The sequence below is a fragment of the Babesia bovis genome, assembly GCF_000165395.2.
Source record: "Babesia bovis T2Bo chromosome 4 map unlocalized Chr4_2, whole genome shotgun sequence".
NCBI lineage: Eukaryota > Apicomplexa > Aconoidasida > Piroplasmida > Babesiidae > Babesia > Babesia bovis.
Window position 1 is genome coordinate 15,476 of NW_026261572.1, and position 16,025 is coordinate 31,500.

The 16,025-nt window shown below is 39.9% G+C and overlaps 6 protein-coding genes across 6 annotated transcripts; 4 read left to right on the forward strand and 2 right to left on the reverse strand.

Moving 5' to 3' along the window:
• Nucleotides 1–220: 220 nt before the first annotated feature.
• Nucleotides 221–1,611, forward strand: BBOV_IV000100 (uncharacterized protein). The gene has a single exon (XM_001609128.2). The coding sequence runs from the start codon at nt 261–263 to the stop codon at nt 1,584–1,586; it is 1,326 nt and encodes a 441-aa protein (XP_001609178.1). The 5' UTR covers nt 221–260; the 3' UTR covers nt 1,587–1,611.
• Nucleotides 1,612–2,240: 629 nt separating this feature from the next.
• BBOV_IV000110 (putative integral membrane protein) lies at nt 2,241–3,628 on the forward strand. Its single transcript, XM_001609129.2, has one exon. It carries the CDS (start codon nt 2,271–2,273, stop codon nt 3,591–3,593), a length of 1,323 nt encoding a protein of 440 aa, XP_001609179.1. The 5' UTR covers nt 2,241–2,270; the 3' UTR covers nt 3,594–3,628.
• Nucleotides 3,629–4,403: 775 nt separating this feature from the next.
• Nucleotides 4,404–5,691, reverse strand: BBOV_IV000120 (3' exoribonuclease family domain 1 containing protein). Its single transcript, XM_001609130.2, has 7 exons — nt 5,419–5,691; nt 5,073–5,321; nt 4,893–4,997; nt 4,793–4,857; nt 4,658–4,757; nt 4,525–4,620; nt 4,404–4,489 (listed from the first exon to the last, which is right to left on the reverse strand). The coding sequence occupies exons 1-7, from the start codon at nt 5,584–5,586 to the stop codon at nt 4,454–4,456; spliced, it is 819 nt and encodes a 272-aa protein (XP_001609180.2). The 5' UTR covers nt 5,587–5,691; the 3' UTR covers nt 4,404–4,453.
• Nucleotides 5,692–6,298: 607 nt separating this feature from the next.
• On the reverse strand, nt 6,299–7,150 carry BBOV_IV000125 (putative integral membrane protein). The gene has a single exon (XM_051767586.1). It carries the CDS (start codon nt 6,738–6,740, stop codon nt 6,498–6,500), a length of 243 nt encoding a protein of 80 aa, XP_051623591.1. The 5' UTR covers nt 6,741–7,150; the 3' UTR covers nt 6,299–6,497.
• An 867-nt stretch (nt 7,151–8,017) lies between these two features.
• BBOV_IV000130 (Aldo/keto reductase family protein) lies at nt 8,018–10,902 on the forward strand. Its single transcript, XM_001609131.2, has 9 exons — nt 8,018–8,304; nt 8,503–9,575; nt 9,613–9,779; nt 9,815–9,974; nt 10,013–10,087; nt 10,122–10,293; nt 10,332–10,455; nt 10,491–10,611; nt 10,648–10,902. Exons 1-9 carry the CDS (start codon nt 8,058–8,060, stop codon nt 10,786–10,788), a joined length of 2,280 nt encoding a protein of 759 aa, XP_001609181.2. The 5' UTR covers nt 8,018–8,057; the 3' UTR covers nt 10,789–10,902.
• A 571-nt stretch (nt 10,903–11,473) lies between these two features.
• BBOV_IV000140 (uncharacterized protein) lies at nt 11,474–15,890 on the forward strand. Its single transcript, XM_001609132.2, has one exon. The coding sequence runs from the start codon at nt 11,691–11,693 to the stop codon at nt 15,858–15,860; it is 4,170 nt and encodes a 1,389-aa protein (XP_001609182.1). The 5' UTR covers nt 11,474–11,690; the 3' UTR covers nt 15,861–15,890.
• Nucleotides 15,891–16,025: the final 135 nt, after the last annotated feature.

A 16,025-nucleotide genomic window follows, 5' to 3' on the forward strand; every position in this document is an offset into this window, starting at 1 on the left:
CAAAGATCACTTCACTGCATCATTCCTATAAATGTATGGCCCTTACAATACTAAGTACTAGACATTACTACTACTGAGTAATTCACGGTACTACTAAGGCACTATCGAGTAATTTACATCATATCAAAGCAATACTACATCAATACACATTACTACACCGTAACATTAGCATTCCATGGTATTCCCAGGGTGTATGGGGGATACCCGCAAGACAAGTCCATGTGTACATCGCGCGTGTCTATTGCCAATATCTAGCCAAGATGCCAGGTATTCGGGCTGGTATAGGCCCTTACTCTGATGAGGCTACCCCTAAGGTGGCTGATCAGGTAAGGTACCTCATGCCAATCGCAAAGCTGCTGTTCATACTGGTAGCAATCCTAGGCTTTGGTTTCTGTATGGCAATGCTGCTGATGGCTACTGTGGAAGCCATAGAGATAAAAGCTCTGAGTACTAGTCAGTACAAGCTCAAAAACGCTGACATGACCGCGCTGAGCATAGCCATTTGTCTGAGTCACCTAGCGCTACACTTCCTAGGCTATCGATGCAGGTTCATGAAGCTTCACTGGACTTCCTGGGACAGTGGATTGTTCATACTTGGTTTCGCGGTAGTAATATCGGCATTCTTTGCAGTGTTCATAGTGGTGATGCCAACAGTTGGGACAATACTAGGAAAAGATGAAAGTAAGATCCGTCCCTATGGCGCCATGGCATTCACTGGCCTGGAGTTACTGGCAATGTTCGGTTTCATCATATGTGCCATGAAGACACACTGCTTCGGTGGCTGCATGACGCTTAACAAGAAGGTGTTCTATACATTTGCCTTTATATACATGCTGGTGTTCGCTGCCCATGCTTATACACTAAAGGAATTAGAAGAAAACAAAGATAAATATGGAGAAAATGACACTACCTGGCATCACCATAGGTTCATGGCAGCGGTTAACTACATCTTCGTGATTGGACTATGTATCAGTGCATACCAGGTAAACCTATGCTGCATGTCATTCACTAAGTGTGATGCCGTGTTCATATTCCTGACTGGCACTGTTGTAGGCATACTGATAACAGTATGTCTGTCAATGTTCCCAGAGATTGATACCAAGCAATGGACTCTCGTAGGCCTTATCGCTATGCTATATATACTTACGGTTGCACTGTTTTTGTACATCCATGCCAAGAGACCGCTGTGCAGGTACTATAACCCAGATGTAATTACTTTCGGGATATTCGCGCTACTGTTCCTGTTATTGGTGTCCACCTTGGTAGCCCTGGGGGCGCTGTATCATAGCAGCATGGCAGCAATCGCGGGCGAAATGAAACCCATCGCCTCTATAGCCATATTCGTCTATGGCTTTGTGGTATTCGTTGTAATGCTAATCTTCGGTTTCAAGGGCAATGCCATCAAGGTTATGAAGGCGTTCGCCAAGCAGGTGCGTGATCAGCAGCTACTTAGCAAAGCCCGTATGCTAGAGAAAGAAGCTTTGTACGACACAGGAGTTGAAACACCGGCTACCGAATGTAACCTTCGCGGACCAGAGTCATCAGGAGGTGTCTTCCGTGATTCGTGGTTACACCCGACCAACTGAGTGATGTAGCAGAACGGAATGAAATGTGCCATACACAACAACTGTTGTTAGTGAGAGCGTTATGACCAATGAGCAGTATATGGATGCTGTATCTTTAGGAGCCACTGCTACGGAGCAATGACATCAACTGTGCTATTACCAGTTGCCATCCACCTCGGAATACCCACGAGCAGCCTTGTGCAGTGAAATACACGAAACCACTGCTTTAGACGCTATATTTACGGCAGTATTACAGTGCATTGTCTTTTCTAGCACTGACTATTGACATTCAAAGCACCTATGGGGACCTGGCTAGCCATGGATAACACAGCCTAAATTGGCCTAAAAACCTAGCTGAATAGGGCAAAACACAGGGAATGTGTTTGGAAGTATTAGGAAAGACCTGTGAAGAAGCCTGACCAGAGCGCATGACCAATTTGGACCTATTCCGTTGAAGGTTACTCCAAAGTCACTGTGTAGCTCTAGCAGCTATATCGCTTGACGACAGAGTCAATCAATCATCGGATACATAGATTGACGTATGTGTTACAGAACTGTGTAGGGAATGCGTATATAGACTCTACTGATTGACACTATCCCAAGGGTATCGCTTTCCCCGCACCGAGCACTGTACCTATAGGTACCATTAAAAACAGGCTGTAAACACATCTTTCTTAAGCTAACTATCGCCACTATCACTCCAGGATGCCAGAGATAAAGGAAGGCATCGGCTGTTACGCCGAGAAGTATGTACCACTGGTACCATTGACGGGAATGACCATCACCTTCCTGGTAGTTGCTGTCTTGGGTCTAGGGTTCTATTGCGCCTTGATGATTAACTGCTTACTATCAATACTTCAAAAATGGGCGAAATATGAGAAAGTCAAGTTACTGAAATCTGAAACTAAGACACCGCTATCATTTCTGATTATGGTGATGTATATACTGTTGCACGTGTATGGGTACAAATGCTCGTTTGTCGAGACTCCTATTTGCCGCAGGCGGGTGCTGTTCATTGGATTAGGCTTTGTGGTAGTGTTCTGTTCATTCGTAGCAGTAATGCTAGCTACCATCCCTGAGGAGTGGCTGAAGCCCGCTGGACTTAATACCCGGATCAATGCTAAACACCGTGTCTATGGCGCCATGGGTTTTTCGGGACTCCAGATAATCGCACTTGTTGGATTCATGTTTGCCGCATATAAGCAACACTGCTTTGGGAAGTGCATGACCAGGAGCCGCAAAGCATTTTATGTAATAGCAGTACTGAATCTAATACACCTGATAGGTTACATAGTTAACCTAGGAATGTTTTACAGGGAGGGTAAACTGCAGGAGGAAATGTCCACGATGAAAGATAAAGAGGAGTGGAAAGTGTACCAGGGAAGGGCTACTCTTAACTACCTACTGTTGATAGCACTTGTGATAAGTGCATACCAGGTCAATATGTGCTGCACACCTTTCAATGGCTATGAAGGCATATTTTTACTGTTTGGTGGTGCAGTTATTGGCTGTATCATATGCGCCATGTTGGCCTGTGAAATGGATAACGTTCCTGATGGAAAGGACTACCAGCACGCCATATATCCTATTTTGTTCCTACTGCTAGTATTTACTGGTTTGTGGCTATACTGTTTACATGCAGCTAAACCGTTTGGACAGTACCATACTGTATGGGAAGTGGGATGCTTCATGCTAGGCCTTTTCTTATTGGCCATGATAGTCATTGCAGGTGTGGTCATGGTTGCAGCGGCAGGAAACAATCAGTGGAATATTCAAGGAATCAAAATCTTTGAAGGATTCCACTCATTGGCAATTCCTGCATACTTCCTTATTGTCCTTGTACTGTTTATAATCTATGGTCGCAAGAGCGGCTTACTTAAGCGCATGGGTTTGTGGTTCAAGAAGGCACCTGAAACGGTCCAACCTCCAGTAACCCCGGAGCTAGAGCCTAGTGAACCATGTCAACTTCGCGGACCAGAATCAGTAGGAGGTGTCTACCACGATTCGAGGCTGCATCCAGCAAAGTAGTTAGAAATACTCTCAGGACCGAGTCCTGGAATTTGAATCACTGGATATGTATCTAATTCATAAATGACGTCCTCTATGAAAACACACTACATTATATTACAGTGTTTTAGAAAGACGGTGTTTTGTCTTACCCATTTAATTCAACAATTACGTCCACGTTGTACCATAACAATATGCCAGAATAAAGGTAATTTGTTATTAGATGTGGATGTTTGAATATCTACTTTATCAGCCACATTTTATGCTTTCCGAAGCATGTATGATATTTCCTAGGTTGTTCTCCTGAAACCCATCAAACTAGGGTAGAATATTAATCATATTAATATTACTTAAAACAGTCTGCATTGCATCATTTTGTTCAATGTTAATACTTGCTACGATGACGTGAACATTAATGGTATAGTGCAGCTCCGTGGCATTACTATTTCGTATTATACATTCTTTTCCCAATCTCATATCATAGTTCATCCGTTTATTTCCATAATATATATATATATATATATATATATTCACTGTGCTACAATCTGTAAAGCCCAGATTTGCAATTTGCGTGGATACATTGGATGAACATACCTTTATTATAGCGCCACACAGCATTGAGTAATAGAGAATGTGATATTGCACATGACAAAGTGTCATGTACATCTAATTTAGTTTAATTCTACCTTCTGCTCCACATTTTAGCCTAGAAAAATCCAACCTTCATCGCTTCTGGTGTTTTGATTTACTTCGCTAAACATACGAAGATAGCTTGTTATAATGCAAGTTATTACAAGAACACATTTCAAATCTTAGATAACGTCGAATGTCAGAAAATCAGCAAATTTACAACAGGCTATAATTAATTTTCAAAAGAGTTGTCAACGTTTATATTTTTCTATGACAGACATTCCGACCTGTACGGGTTGAAATATAAACCATAATTTCTTACGTCTATTGTCTCCGAAATTCTATCCAACGAAATTCCTGTTCCTCCACTCTTGTATATGGCAAATAAATCTCCAAATCCATTGAAATACATAGATACCTTAGTAATCATAGAACATGTATTAAAGACAACTAACTTGGGTCGTAACGGTTCTTTCCTCGAGCGTATTGGCATCCACAAGACATTGGCGATTATATGAAGATCCCGATGTGACATATACGGGATTGTGATACAAGCTACGAAAATCCATAACCATTGTTATAAAATTTACTTCAAGGTTGATGAATAGTTGGCATCAAGATCAAGACGCATTCCATCACCGTTCAATTGCGTGTCCTGGATAATATATTCAAACAGAAGTTGTAAACTACCGGTTTCCGATAAGACATTAACGCTTTAAATACCGCTATATTGGTTGCATCCAAAAGGTTTCCATCGTTTTGCAAAATATGTATATTTACCCTCAGACACCAAACCTACGCAACTTTATATTATGAATTAAAGTTTTAAATATCAATTAGCTTCACATTAAAAGATCACCCCAAACGTACATGTTTACGCGAAACTATACAAAGAGATTCCACATCTATTATACCAGAATCCTTGTATATCTTTTCGATGGCATACGATATTTCCTGTTCTACATCAGAAGCTTTCCCCGGTTCATAATTCAGTGAACACATAGGTGAAAGTTCAACAGAAAACGTAACTATACCCTCCGTTGGATGTTCCACATTAGGAGGAACTATTTCAGAAGAGACCGCCACGAAAACAATAGTATCACCTAGAGATACAATAACCTGTAAAATGAGAATGATGGTTTTCGACAAAAATGGTATAAAAATATAAACATGCCATATCACATATACATTTATTAGCGACGAACAAAAAACATACATTTCCGGGATTTGCTAGCTGCTCTACATGAATCTTCCGGGGTTGAATTGAAGTCCTTCCATCTAACCTTTTCCCTACCAATAGAGCATTTCCAACCAACTCATGTGTATATGTATCTACAACAGCGGAACGCAGGAAGTCAATGTGTTCAATGCTTGGTGGCTTCATAATGGTTAATGATTCATAAGGCTCCCATTTGATGGCATTTTAGACACAGCAACATTTATGCTGAACGATATCTATTCATATGATTTAATAGTGTATTTCCAGTTAATGTGTATTGATATATGCGGGTTGGGCGCATAATATCCTACTTTCATGTATCCCATGGAAGGCGCCCTCGATGCTACACACCACAGGAAGCCAGAAAATAGATTTAAATACACTTTGTATTGCAATGTGAATTAGATTATGTTATAATGCGGCCTATTGGCCTGCAGCTGGGTTCGTGTTATTCAGCTGTTTTAGCTATAATGCATAATTCATGGAGCCTTCTTGTATCTGTGTTGTTTGTAACATACTACGATGTTAACTCCATGATTATAGGTGTTAATGTTGGACACAGCTTCCAACTACAACATACCCTTTCCTTCCGCCATGGCTTCCTTGCGTCTAACATACAATGTAGAAGGCCTAGCGATATCCAACGAAGAAAAGACACTGCTAGTGAGTTAACAATAGTTGATTGTGTCTTGCTATGAGCAATTTTTTTTTAATCGGGCAATGATGTGGAAGTATTGAGTTCGTATCCATTAATCTTTGTTCCCATTTTCGGAGTATACGTGTCACTTATCAAAATAACATTTGTTTTCAAGAATGCTTAAATTTCTGATTGATATTATATACCGTGAGATAGAAATAAGGATTAACCGAATTTCACTCGTGCTACTTTAGGCAATGGTGGAACGGTAGAAGAATATACAACATGCAAGTCTTGCTTGAAGACAACGCATGACAGACCATGATTCGCAAAAACGTATATCATAACCAACTAATCCAAATATTTCAGAGTCCATTGGATTGTATGCAATTTTTCCAGGTGGTGACAACATACGTCTTAATCATTTATGCGAGGGCGATCATTTAGCAATGAGGTCGCAAGTATTGTTCACTTTAGGCTCTTTGGGTTTTGACATCACTGCATTAGTTATATACATTATGGAGCCAAGGAAGAATTCAACACATCCGATATAATATATTATATTATCCCCCGTAAATGTTGTATGTAATGTCAAACATGTACCGATGAATCCATTGAACACAATGTGTAATAGAAATGAAAGCAAAAGAGAAGTTACTGTGTCACCCACTGAAGGAGCCATTATGTCTTCTCATTCATGTCAATCTACTAGATCATTGACATTAGAACACCTTATGATCCATCCAGCGATTGCTTTACATTGCCTTCCCCCAATGAAGATAATACCGATAAATAAATCCCTAATGAATCATTCCTATTAGCATAATACTATATGTTGCACACGATGTTTTCGGCTCAAATAATCTGAACTTGATATATTCAAAATGTGAATGTCCGATACTTGGACGGTCATAATATAAAGAAACTTATAATGAATCCACTACTAACTTTACATAGGAATTATAAACTCTAAGAATGTGAAAGCAATACAATTGTCAAAACGCATTCCTTGACTCGTTTATTGATTCACCTGCTCGTCGTAGCTTCTCCGATATCGTAACCACCATGCAATAAAACGTGAAATATGATTGATTTCATATATTCATGTTTTAAAACAACGACCATCTGTTATTATCTTGAAGAATGTAGGACTTTTGTAACACCACATTTTGTAATGGGTTCTTGCCGATTCTGAAGTTGCTGTATGACACCAAGATATTGTGACAAATGATATACGCAACATATGCGGTATGCACGTCATTTATCTTTCTGAAAACGTGCATTACACATTCATCAATGCAGGTGGAAGCAACTTTTCCGTTGACCACACATCACGTTGATGAATATGACGGACGCTGTTTTCATAGATCTCTACCTTTCATGAGCTACACTGTTGAAATTACTATGCAAATTTATAATGATTTATGGCACCTATGTTAAAATGCGTCATGTTACGATATCACTATCGCGAAAATATACTTGAATGAGGAATTATTGCAATTTGTATTACGGTGAAAGTGGTGTATTATATATATATATATATATATGAATTACTATATTAAAATGCAAATGACACACAATGACCTAGATTTATGAAAATACGTATAAAACAGAGGTTCAATTCACTCAACAGCACCGTTATTTACTCCTACTGTAGTGCGTATAGTTGTTAGTTCCCATTTCTCTGTATTATTATCTACAATAGCTGAACGCAGGAAGTCAATGTGTTCAATGCTTGGTGGCTTCATAATGGTTAATGATTCATAAGGCTCCCATTTGATGGCATTTTAGACACAGCAACATTTATGCTGAACGATATCTATTCATATGATTTAATAGTGTATTTTCTGTTAATGTGTATTGATATATGCGGGTTGGGCGCATAATATTCTACTGTCATGTATCCCATGGAAGGCGCCCTCGATGCTACACACCACAGGAAGCCAGAAATCAGATTTAAATACACTTTATATTGCAATGTGAATTACATTCTGTTATAATGCGGCCTATTGGCCTGCAGCTGGGTTCGTGTTATTCAGCTGTGTTAGCTATAATGGACAATTCATGGAGCCTTATTGTATTTTTGTTGTTTGTAACATACTACGATGTTAACTCCATGATTATAGGTGGTAATGTTGGACACCATCTCCGACGACAACATACTCTTTCCTTCCGCCATGGATTCGTTATGTCTAATATACAATGTAGAAGTCCTAGCGTTATCCAACGAAACACTAATACTGCTGGTGAGTTCACAAAAGCTGAATGTGTCTTGCTATGAGTACATTTTGCTTTATTTAATTGGGCAATGATGTCGAATTATGGAGTTGTTGTTTTAATTCAGTATCTCGTGTCTTCTTACTTGGTTGCATAAATAATCATTGTACCTAATGTACTTAAATTAATTTTTTCTCGACATTAAATTGCTTTTCTATATCATTCAGATATTACATCTACGTTTTACCACCGGAATTTCAAAGTAGCTGGTGATTCAATTGAGATGGGACCATTGCGGTGTGATGTTTATGGTACAGTACAGGACGTATTAACTAAGAATGAACTTCCCACATCTGAGACCAGCATTGTTAATCGACGTTTGCAAGCATCGCGTCTGTGGGAAAAGTACAAGCATCGTTTTCCATCTTTGGAAACTGAATCCGAGTTTTATGAACGCATACGTTCTATGCCAATCGTTACGATCAAGGTGAACGGATATGTCATAGATGTTCATCAGGGTGGTTTGGGTCTTCCGTGGTTCATCGATGCATCTAATCGGTTGAAACTGTTAAATTGTTTGGAAGAGGATGCTATGGCGCATAATGATTTAAAGGTTCCAGTATCTGCAAATCAAATACCATTTTTTGAGAGTGGCAGCCATTGGCTCCCTCTGCCTGGTATTCCTGCATCATATTTACCTAATATACGTCTTATTGAACATCGCACTGATGTGGAAGGCTACGAATATGTGACTGTACTACAAGATATTGATCGTAATTACACATGGACATACGAGAAGTCTACGCAGAATAGGGTGAACATGTTTAACAAGCATGGACCATTGGATCTCTATGAGCTAACGCCATCTGGAATCCAACCAATTAAGGTAGAAGACGATACGAAATACACGCCATATATACCGGTGGATTACTTCAACGTACCGGAGGATGTTACACGTTTTTTTCCCAGAAAACCTCGTGACACTGGTATCTTCCGGTTACCTAAATTGGATGATGTGTTGAATATTAAAATGCGTAACATGCATCGGGATCAAGTTTTATTATCCTGTGCTTCACCAGCACCATTCGGTTATGTGCAGCGATGCCAGAACTTTTGGAAGACGGTTTCTACAAAGCATAATGCATCCGGGGCAGTTGTGAGTTATCGCCAACTTGGTTGCAGCGATTTGAATGTCTCCGATATTTGTTTGGGCACTATGGCCTTTGGCGGTTCAGTGGACGAAGCTACTTCTAATGATTTGCTAGATTATGCGATCAACGATATGGGCATAAATTTTGTGGTAAGCTGTTGATGTTGACGTTTGTAATATACGTTAGGACACATCGGAATTGTATCCATTACCAACATCGTCTGATACATATGGTAAATGTGAATCTATCATTGGTAGATGGATCAAACGAAGAGGCCCCGGTGCACGATCAAAGGTTGTTATCGCCACGAAGGTTGCTAGCAGGAGTTCACAGTTATCGTGGTTAAGATCAGGGTATGTTGTTGTTTTATAAAACTATCGAATCCCAGCGACTGCAACCTATCGAAGGAGAATATATTGAAGGCTGTTGACGGGTCTTTGTCTCGTTTGAATACAGACTACATTGATTTATTGCAATTACATTGGCCTGACCGTTACGTCCCAATGAATGCTAACGGTGACTTTCACGAAGTCTTTCATGATACCGAGGTATATTAGCTTTTTAACTGTTCCATTATGTTCCGCAGAACATGATCGATGAGAATAGCGTCCCTCTAGAAGATCAGCTAGACGCAATTCAGACGTTAATAACCCAGGGAAAGGTTTGTTTGCGTAATATATTACATGATTGAATAGATTCGACATTGGGGTTTGTCCAATGAAACTCCCTGGGGAACGTTGCGTTTCTATAAGCTGGCAAAACAAGCTGGCATAGCTGCTCCAGCATCTGTGCAATTGAATTACAATTTACTCTGCCGAAATGAAGTGGAAAAGGGATTTGTCGAATTATGTCGTCCTCAAAATACAGGTAGGAAGTGTTTTTTTCTTTTGATATGCTTGCTACAGGCATCGCAATTCTAGCTTACGGCGCCCTTGCTGGTGGTATATTGACTGGGAAATATTTGGAATATATGGATCCGACGACTTCAGGTCGCTTGCTAAGGTTCCCATCATATATGTCACGATACAGGTGGGTTATAAGTCCAAATACATCATACTCATTAGGGGTTCATTGGCTGCACGTGCAGTGAAGGACTATTACAACATTGCAATGTCGTACAAGTACCCTAATTTATGTGCTCTTGCCTTACGCTGGGTGCTTACGAGACCATTCATCTGTAGCACGGTTAGTAGCCCATAGATACTGATAAAACTATACTAGATAATTGGCGCGAACGACTTTTACCAATTACGTGAAAACATCCACTGCTCAATGACTTCTTTGGGGATAACTGACCTACTAGAGCGAGAGATTAACCAGCTGCATTGGAAATGGCGTGATCCAATTCGCATTTGTCAGTAGTATCTTTTTGTATTTTCAAATTCTCTTTTTGTGACAAAGCATTTGGAACAGGAAGTGTACTATTATCGTTCTATTAGTTGAGTTTTGAGTCATATTAACGTTCGTTTTAATTCGATGTGTAATGTTGCGGCATTTTGTTTACCAATTAAACTGCTGTTATGATGACAATAGACTTGCTAGATAAAGTTGTGGTCTCTAAAACAGTAAATAAGTATGTTGATCCATTTGCTGAACCATAACATGTATTCTGTTTGATATGTGTTACGTTACACATCTCCACATTTTAATAATATACATGCTGTTGAATACAGCATTTAAAAATAAATATTCAACAGTCATCACATGTTTAACCAAATGAGTTTTTATGCATTTGAAAGTGAACATTGCGCCGTTTTTTGATCTATGATTCTTGTCTTCCACATGACGTTGGATACAATGCATTGTTTTACATGTAATAGTTATTAATACAGGTTGATACATATATTTTTCAGTATTCACAGAATGTAACATGATCACTTGTGGCGAATTTCATATATATGAAGTAGAAGTGGATGTTACTTTTGTTGATGTTAATGGATGTTGATTTTTTCCGTGTTAGTCACACAGTTCGCTATTGATGAATTTAATAATACAATACACATATCTCATTTGTTATGAATATGGAACATTTTCAATTATCTCTGATTCGCAGTTTGGAGGATGAAGACCAATATATATATGAATTACATCGACGTCGCCATGGGCTCCAGTCCCGTAATCATGGAAGTAACCCAAGTATAAACATTCAAATAGAGTTAGAACTAGAATCTATTCGAACTGTCAGGTCCATCATACGTTTAAAGGATAATGGAGCGCTACAATGTTGTTTGGAAGCACCTGTTATCCCCGAGCACAGCGATCTCATGACACCGCCTTTGCGGTTCATCGAAGAAGCAAACAAAAATATAGGCAAAACTTATAGAAATGATAATCCGATGGTATCGGATAATGCTGATGACGATTCACTGTCGGCAAGTACATCTAACAAACCAGATAACTGTGGTACACAATTGGAATCGGCTGAAGATAAAAATGTTAGTGGATTACTACCAAGTCGAAGCAAAGGCAACATGGATGATGTGGCCGAAGGCTGTAGTAATGATAAAATAAATGAAAATGATGCAGCTAGTGATGCTAGTTCGGTTCCGTCCTGTGTAGATCATGGCATTATTGCGCCCCAAATTAAATCCAAGGATGACGAAGGATCAATTACAGAAAATATCCAGGTTAAACCTGTTATTACAAATCTGATGATGACATCTGTTGTGTCAGTTGATAATATTTTTACAACTGATTCCAGCACGGACGTAAAACCGAATAGTGAAACCACAGTTCCAGAAGATTTTATGATAGCGGTCACTGCTGATGTCAAATCACCGGATGATGACGTTACGCATTCCCTTGAGAATAATTGCGTAGATGATTCTCCCGATTCAACCAGCAAATCTCCCGAATCTCCGGATGATAAGATACCGGAAGTCATCGTACGTCACACTGAAGATCAATCTACTATGGACTTACAGGAAAAGGGGAGCCCACTAGACAATGATTCATCGGATCATGCACAGGACACAAAGATGAAGATCGATGAAACACCACTCACAGATGCCTTGAATATATCTTCACCGCTAACTTCCATGACTACGGAACCGCTTGCTGTAAAATCTACAGATGATGGTTGCAAAACCGTAGTTGAAATGACAGACAATATTGCGGTTGATATTAAGACTATAGATGAACCGATTATTTCTCCTCCCGAGGTGCTGAAGTCAATAGATATTCCGGATGAAACTGGCTTATTGTCTACTGTTGTATCACGTAAAGCTGGTGATCAGCACTCTGAGTTACTATCTGTGGATTCTGTATCCATTTCAAGGGGGGAGGACGAGCCTATCACTGACCCTGTTGTATCTTCTAGTAAAATACCTTCCGATATTGATGAACTTGGAAGTGTTCATCAGTCGACTGATCATGTGGAAACAATGGCTACTACCGGTAATGATGATAAAAAACCTTCTAACGATACAACAGTTGTTAGCCCTTTGGATAGTGATGACCACAGAGAATCAATAAATGACGTTGTGTCTCCGATGTCTTCGTTGAGTAATACTAACGCAATGATTAGCCCAGTTTCTTCTACTGATGAGGAGATAATACACAGTGACGTAAATCACATATCTGATGTCGATACAGATGTAAATGAGACGGTTGGTACGCTTCCGAATGACGCCGTGATGGATGAAGATAAGGATGTGCTTCGCACTGATGCACCCATAAGTGATGCAGAAACACTAGTAATGTCACATACAGTATCAATGGATGCCACAATGGAAAACTCTATACCTTTGGATGCGCCTGAACATATTGAGGATAGAATGCAAGAGGCATCAATTCCACGCGAGGAGAACCCCGTCGAAGAAAATGCTATTACGGAAATCACCGTATTAAACAACGATTCAAAACTGTTTTCTGAGTCTGCATCTACTCTAGATACAGTGGTATCATCGGAACAAAATTTATCTCCTACAATTGCATTATCTAGTAGCACAACATCCACGGATAAAGGGGATAATAATGAATTAGAGTACACGTTGGATTCCGCGAAAACAGTTTCGTTGGAAGAGTCAAACCATTCATTTGGAAAGGCAAATACTGTTGCCACTGATTCTATTGTCAACCGACCAGAGATTATCCCACGTAGTTCTTTCTCTGTCGCTCTTGATGACGATGATTCTTCTAACAAATTACACTCTAATATTTTGAATGGTGAAAATACGGAAGAAACAATGAACATTAGGAAACTATCCTCTAGGAATTCCGATAATAGTGTAAGTGCATCATCGCCATCTGAAAAGGGATTACATTCAGAGGGGGAGACTGACCATCCCGAACCAATATCATCGTTAGCTAGTGCTAATTCGAGTACATTTGATGCTTCTGATTCAAATGTTCTTACTATTCCGCCTTCTACTTGCACGGCATCCGATGTATCTTCTCCTGGCAAGACTGAAACAATGATGTCAACACAGATGGACAACTTATCGGTTATTAAATCTGATAACGGAGAAATCGTGCATGAAGTAGCTGAAGCACATCCCGATGAATTGAAGGAGGCTAATAATGAAATCATTCATGAATCACCTCAACCTCTTGATTCAGAACAATTTAAAACTATCGTAACAAATACGTTGGCTGCAGATCCCCATCTGGATGTAGATTCGGGTAATGTACAGCCATCTAAATCTGTGGAAGAATGTGATCCATCTGTCAACTCAAAGGAGATAATATCTACATCAGACCTATCGGATTCGGGAACTGAGGAAGAACATTTCGCTAAATCTAATGAAACAGATGGTTGTGATATTAAACCAGAAAGTTGTATTGAACCTTCTACTAGTGAATCTCATCGTGAGAATGATACCTGTGAGCCGGCAGCCATTGAGAATGACGGTGATGATACTACAGTACCGTCGAATAACAATGCACTGTCTACGCACACCGTCAGTTTAGAGGCTACGGAAGAACCAAATGATGATATGAAGAATATTTCAATTGACGGTAATGCCACTGATAATATGAAGATACGTTCTCTTTCGGATAAAGACAAGGACTCTTCTGAGCCAGGTGCCAATACAACAAGCGTTGAAGATTCAACCATAAATAACCCATTACCCGAATCTTCAGATGGCAACCTTAGCATGGAAACATCACATCATGTGCCTCTGGCACTAGAACACTCAACATCAAACAATTCATCAAATGAAATAGCGGCTGAGTTATCCGTCACATCAAATACTACATTGGAAGGTGTCGATTCTGTGGTGACAGTGGATGCCTATGAAAAAACACAAATCTCGGATGAAACGGAAATGAAGCGTTCTAAGTCAACGGCAATGGTGGACCAATCACTGGAGTCTATGAAAGATGGATCCGTGGATAACGCTTGTGATTCTGACAATACAATGGAAGATGATAACAGCAACGAAAATACGATTAGAGCTAACACAGTCCCTGTTAACAGTGATAATGATACAGTGGAGAACGTTGCTTTGCCCTCTGTTAATGCAGATACCGATTCGATCTCAGATTCTGGAGTAAGTTCAACAACCTCAGATGCTGGCGGATTACAGAATGCATTATTACCAGGCGGTGATGATCTTCCATCTACTGTTAGTAACGGTGATATGGATACTAGTGTAGTTCCATCATCTGAGGTTTCAACCCCCTCTATTACACCGGAAGCCGATTTGGTTGATACATCACCTGTAGATGCTATTGAGGATGACTCACATACTGATTTGCCGATGGCAGATGCTTCGACGGGTTTATCATTGGAGCAAACTGAAATGCCTGATTCCACACCAGACAGTGAATTGGAAGAATCAACTCCTCTTGCCATACATACACCGACAAATGGTGGTAATCAAAATGAATTGATCAGCTCACCAGGTATTTCAGATGACAGCTCATCGGTTGTAGCACTGTCGAATGATGGCTCAATTACTCCTTTGGAATCTCGTCACGTTTCACTCACACCGCAGAGTGACGTTTCTTATGTCAATGATGGATCGATGGGTGATGGTACCCCCTCTTCTGATGACTCTTTTCCATCGTCAGATATGTTAGAATCCGACGCTTCAGTGGTGCATGATATGAGACAAATGGTGGACGTATCGGAAATATCATCGGACCATTCTATAGAAGACAGCGTGAACATTGGGGATGAGCATGAAAATTACACTACACATACTCCTGACCTGTCTGCTATGAGCGATGACACTGGCTCTCCAGTTGATAGCGATCACATTCCAATTGACTCCAGTGATGAGCACTCTACACTTGAAGATACTGCTTTGAAGGACGAACAGGTTTCATTAAATGCAGAGCCATTAAAGACCATAAAGAGTGCGACAAGATCGGATACAAATGGGACGACTTCCAGCGACGCATCGTCCGCGGTGGTCCATGACGATTCGGTAAACGGTGATGGTAGCTCTCAGACATACACGTCATATATCATGTCGCTGTTTTGAGCTTCAAGTATATACCCTAGAATTTTGATTCTATCAATTTAGACATTTATCATACAAAATGCGATTGTATTATATGTACATCATCCTCTGCCCATGGTGTTACTAAGGCTTAGACATTGCACGCACTATCGTATATCTAAACACAGTCGAGAATAAAATTATGTT

Excerpts from the sequence above, each read along its gene's own strand:
- BBOV_IV000100 (XM_001609128.2), top strand. The coding sequence starts at position 261 with ATGCCAGGTATTCGGGCTGGTATAGGCCCTTACTCTGATGAGGCTACC.
- BBOV_IV000110 (XM_001609129.2), top strand. The coding sequence starts at position 2,271 with ATGCCAGAGATAAAGGAAGGCATCGGCTGTTACGCCGAGAAGTATGTA.
- BBOV_IV000120 (XM_001609130.2), bottom strand. The coding sequence starts at position 5,586 with ATGAAGCCACCAAGCATTGAACACATTGACTTCCTGCGTTCCGCTGTT. Across the intron at positions 4,998-5,072 it reads GTATAGTTTCGCGTAAACAT|GTTTGGTGTCTGAGGGTAAA; the intron begins GTACGTTTGGGG and ends AAAGTTGCGTAG. Across the intron at positions 4,621-4,657 it reads AAAGAACCGTTACGACCCAA|GTATCTATGTATTTCAATGG; the intron begins GTTAGTTGTCTT and ends ATGATTACTAAG.
- BBOV_IV000125 (XM_051767586.1), bottom strand. The coding sequence starts at position 6,740 with ATGGCTCCTTCAGTGGGTGACACAGTAACTTCTCTTTTGCTTTCATTT.
- BBOV_IV000130 (XM_001609131.2), top strand. The coding sequence starts at position 8,058 with ATGCGGCCTATTGGCCTGCAGCTGGGTTCGTGTTATTCAGCTGTGTTA. Across the intron at positions 9,975-10,012 it reads AAGTCTTTCATGATACCGAG|AACATGATCGATGAGAATAG; the intron begins GTATATTAGCTT and ends TATGTTCCGCAG. Across the intron at positions 10,088-10,121 it reads CGTTAATAACCCAGGGAAAG|ATTCGACATTGGGGTTTGTC; the intron begins GTTTGTTTGCGT and ends ATGATTGAATAG.
- BBOV_IV000140 (XM_001609132.2), top strand. The coding sequence starts at position 11,691 with ATGACACCGCCTTTGCGGTTCATCGAAGAAGCAAACAAAAATATAGGC.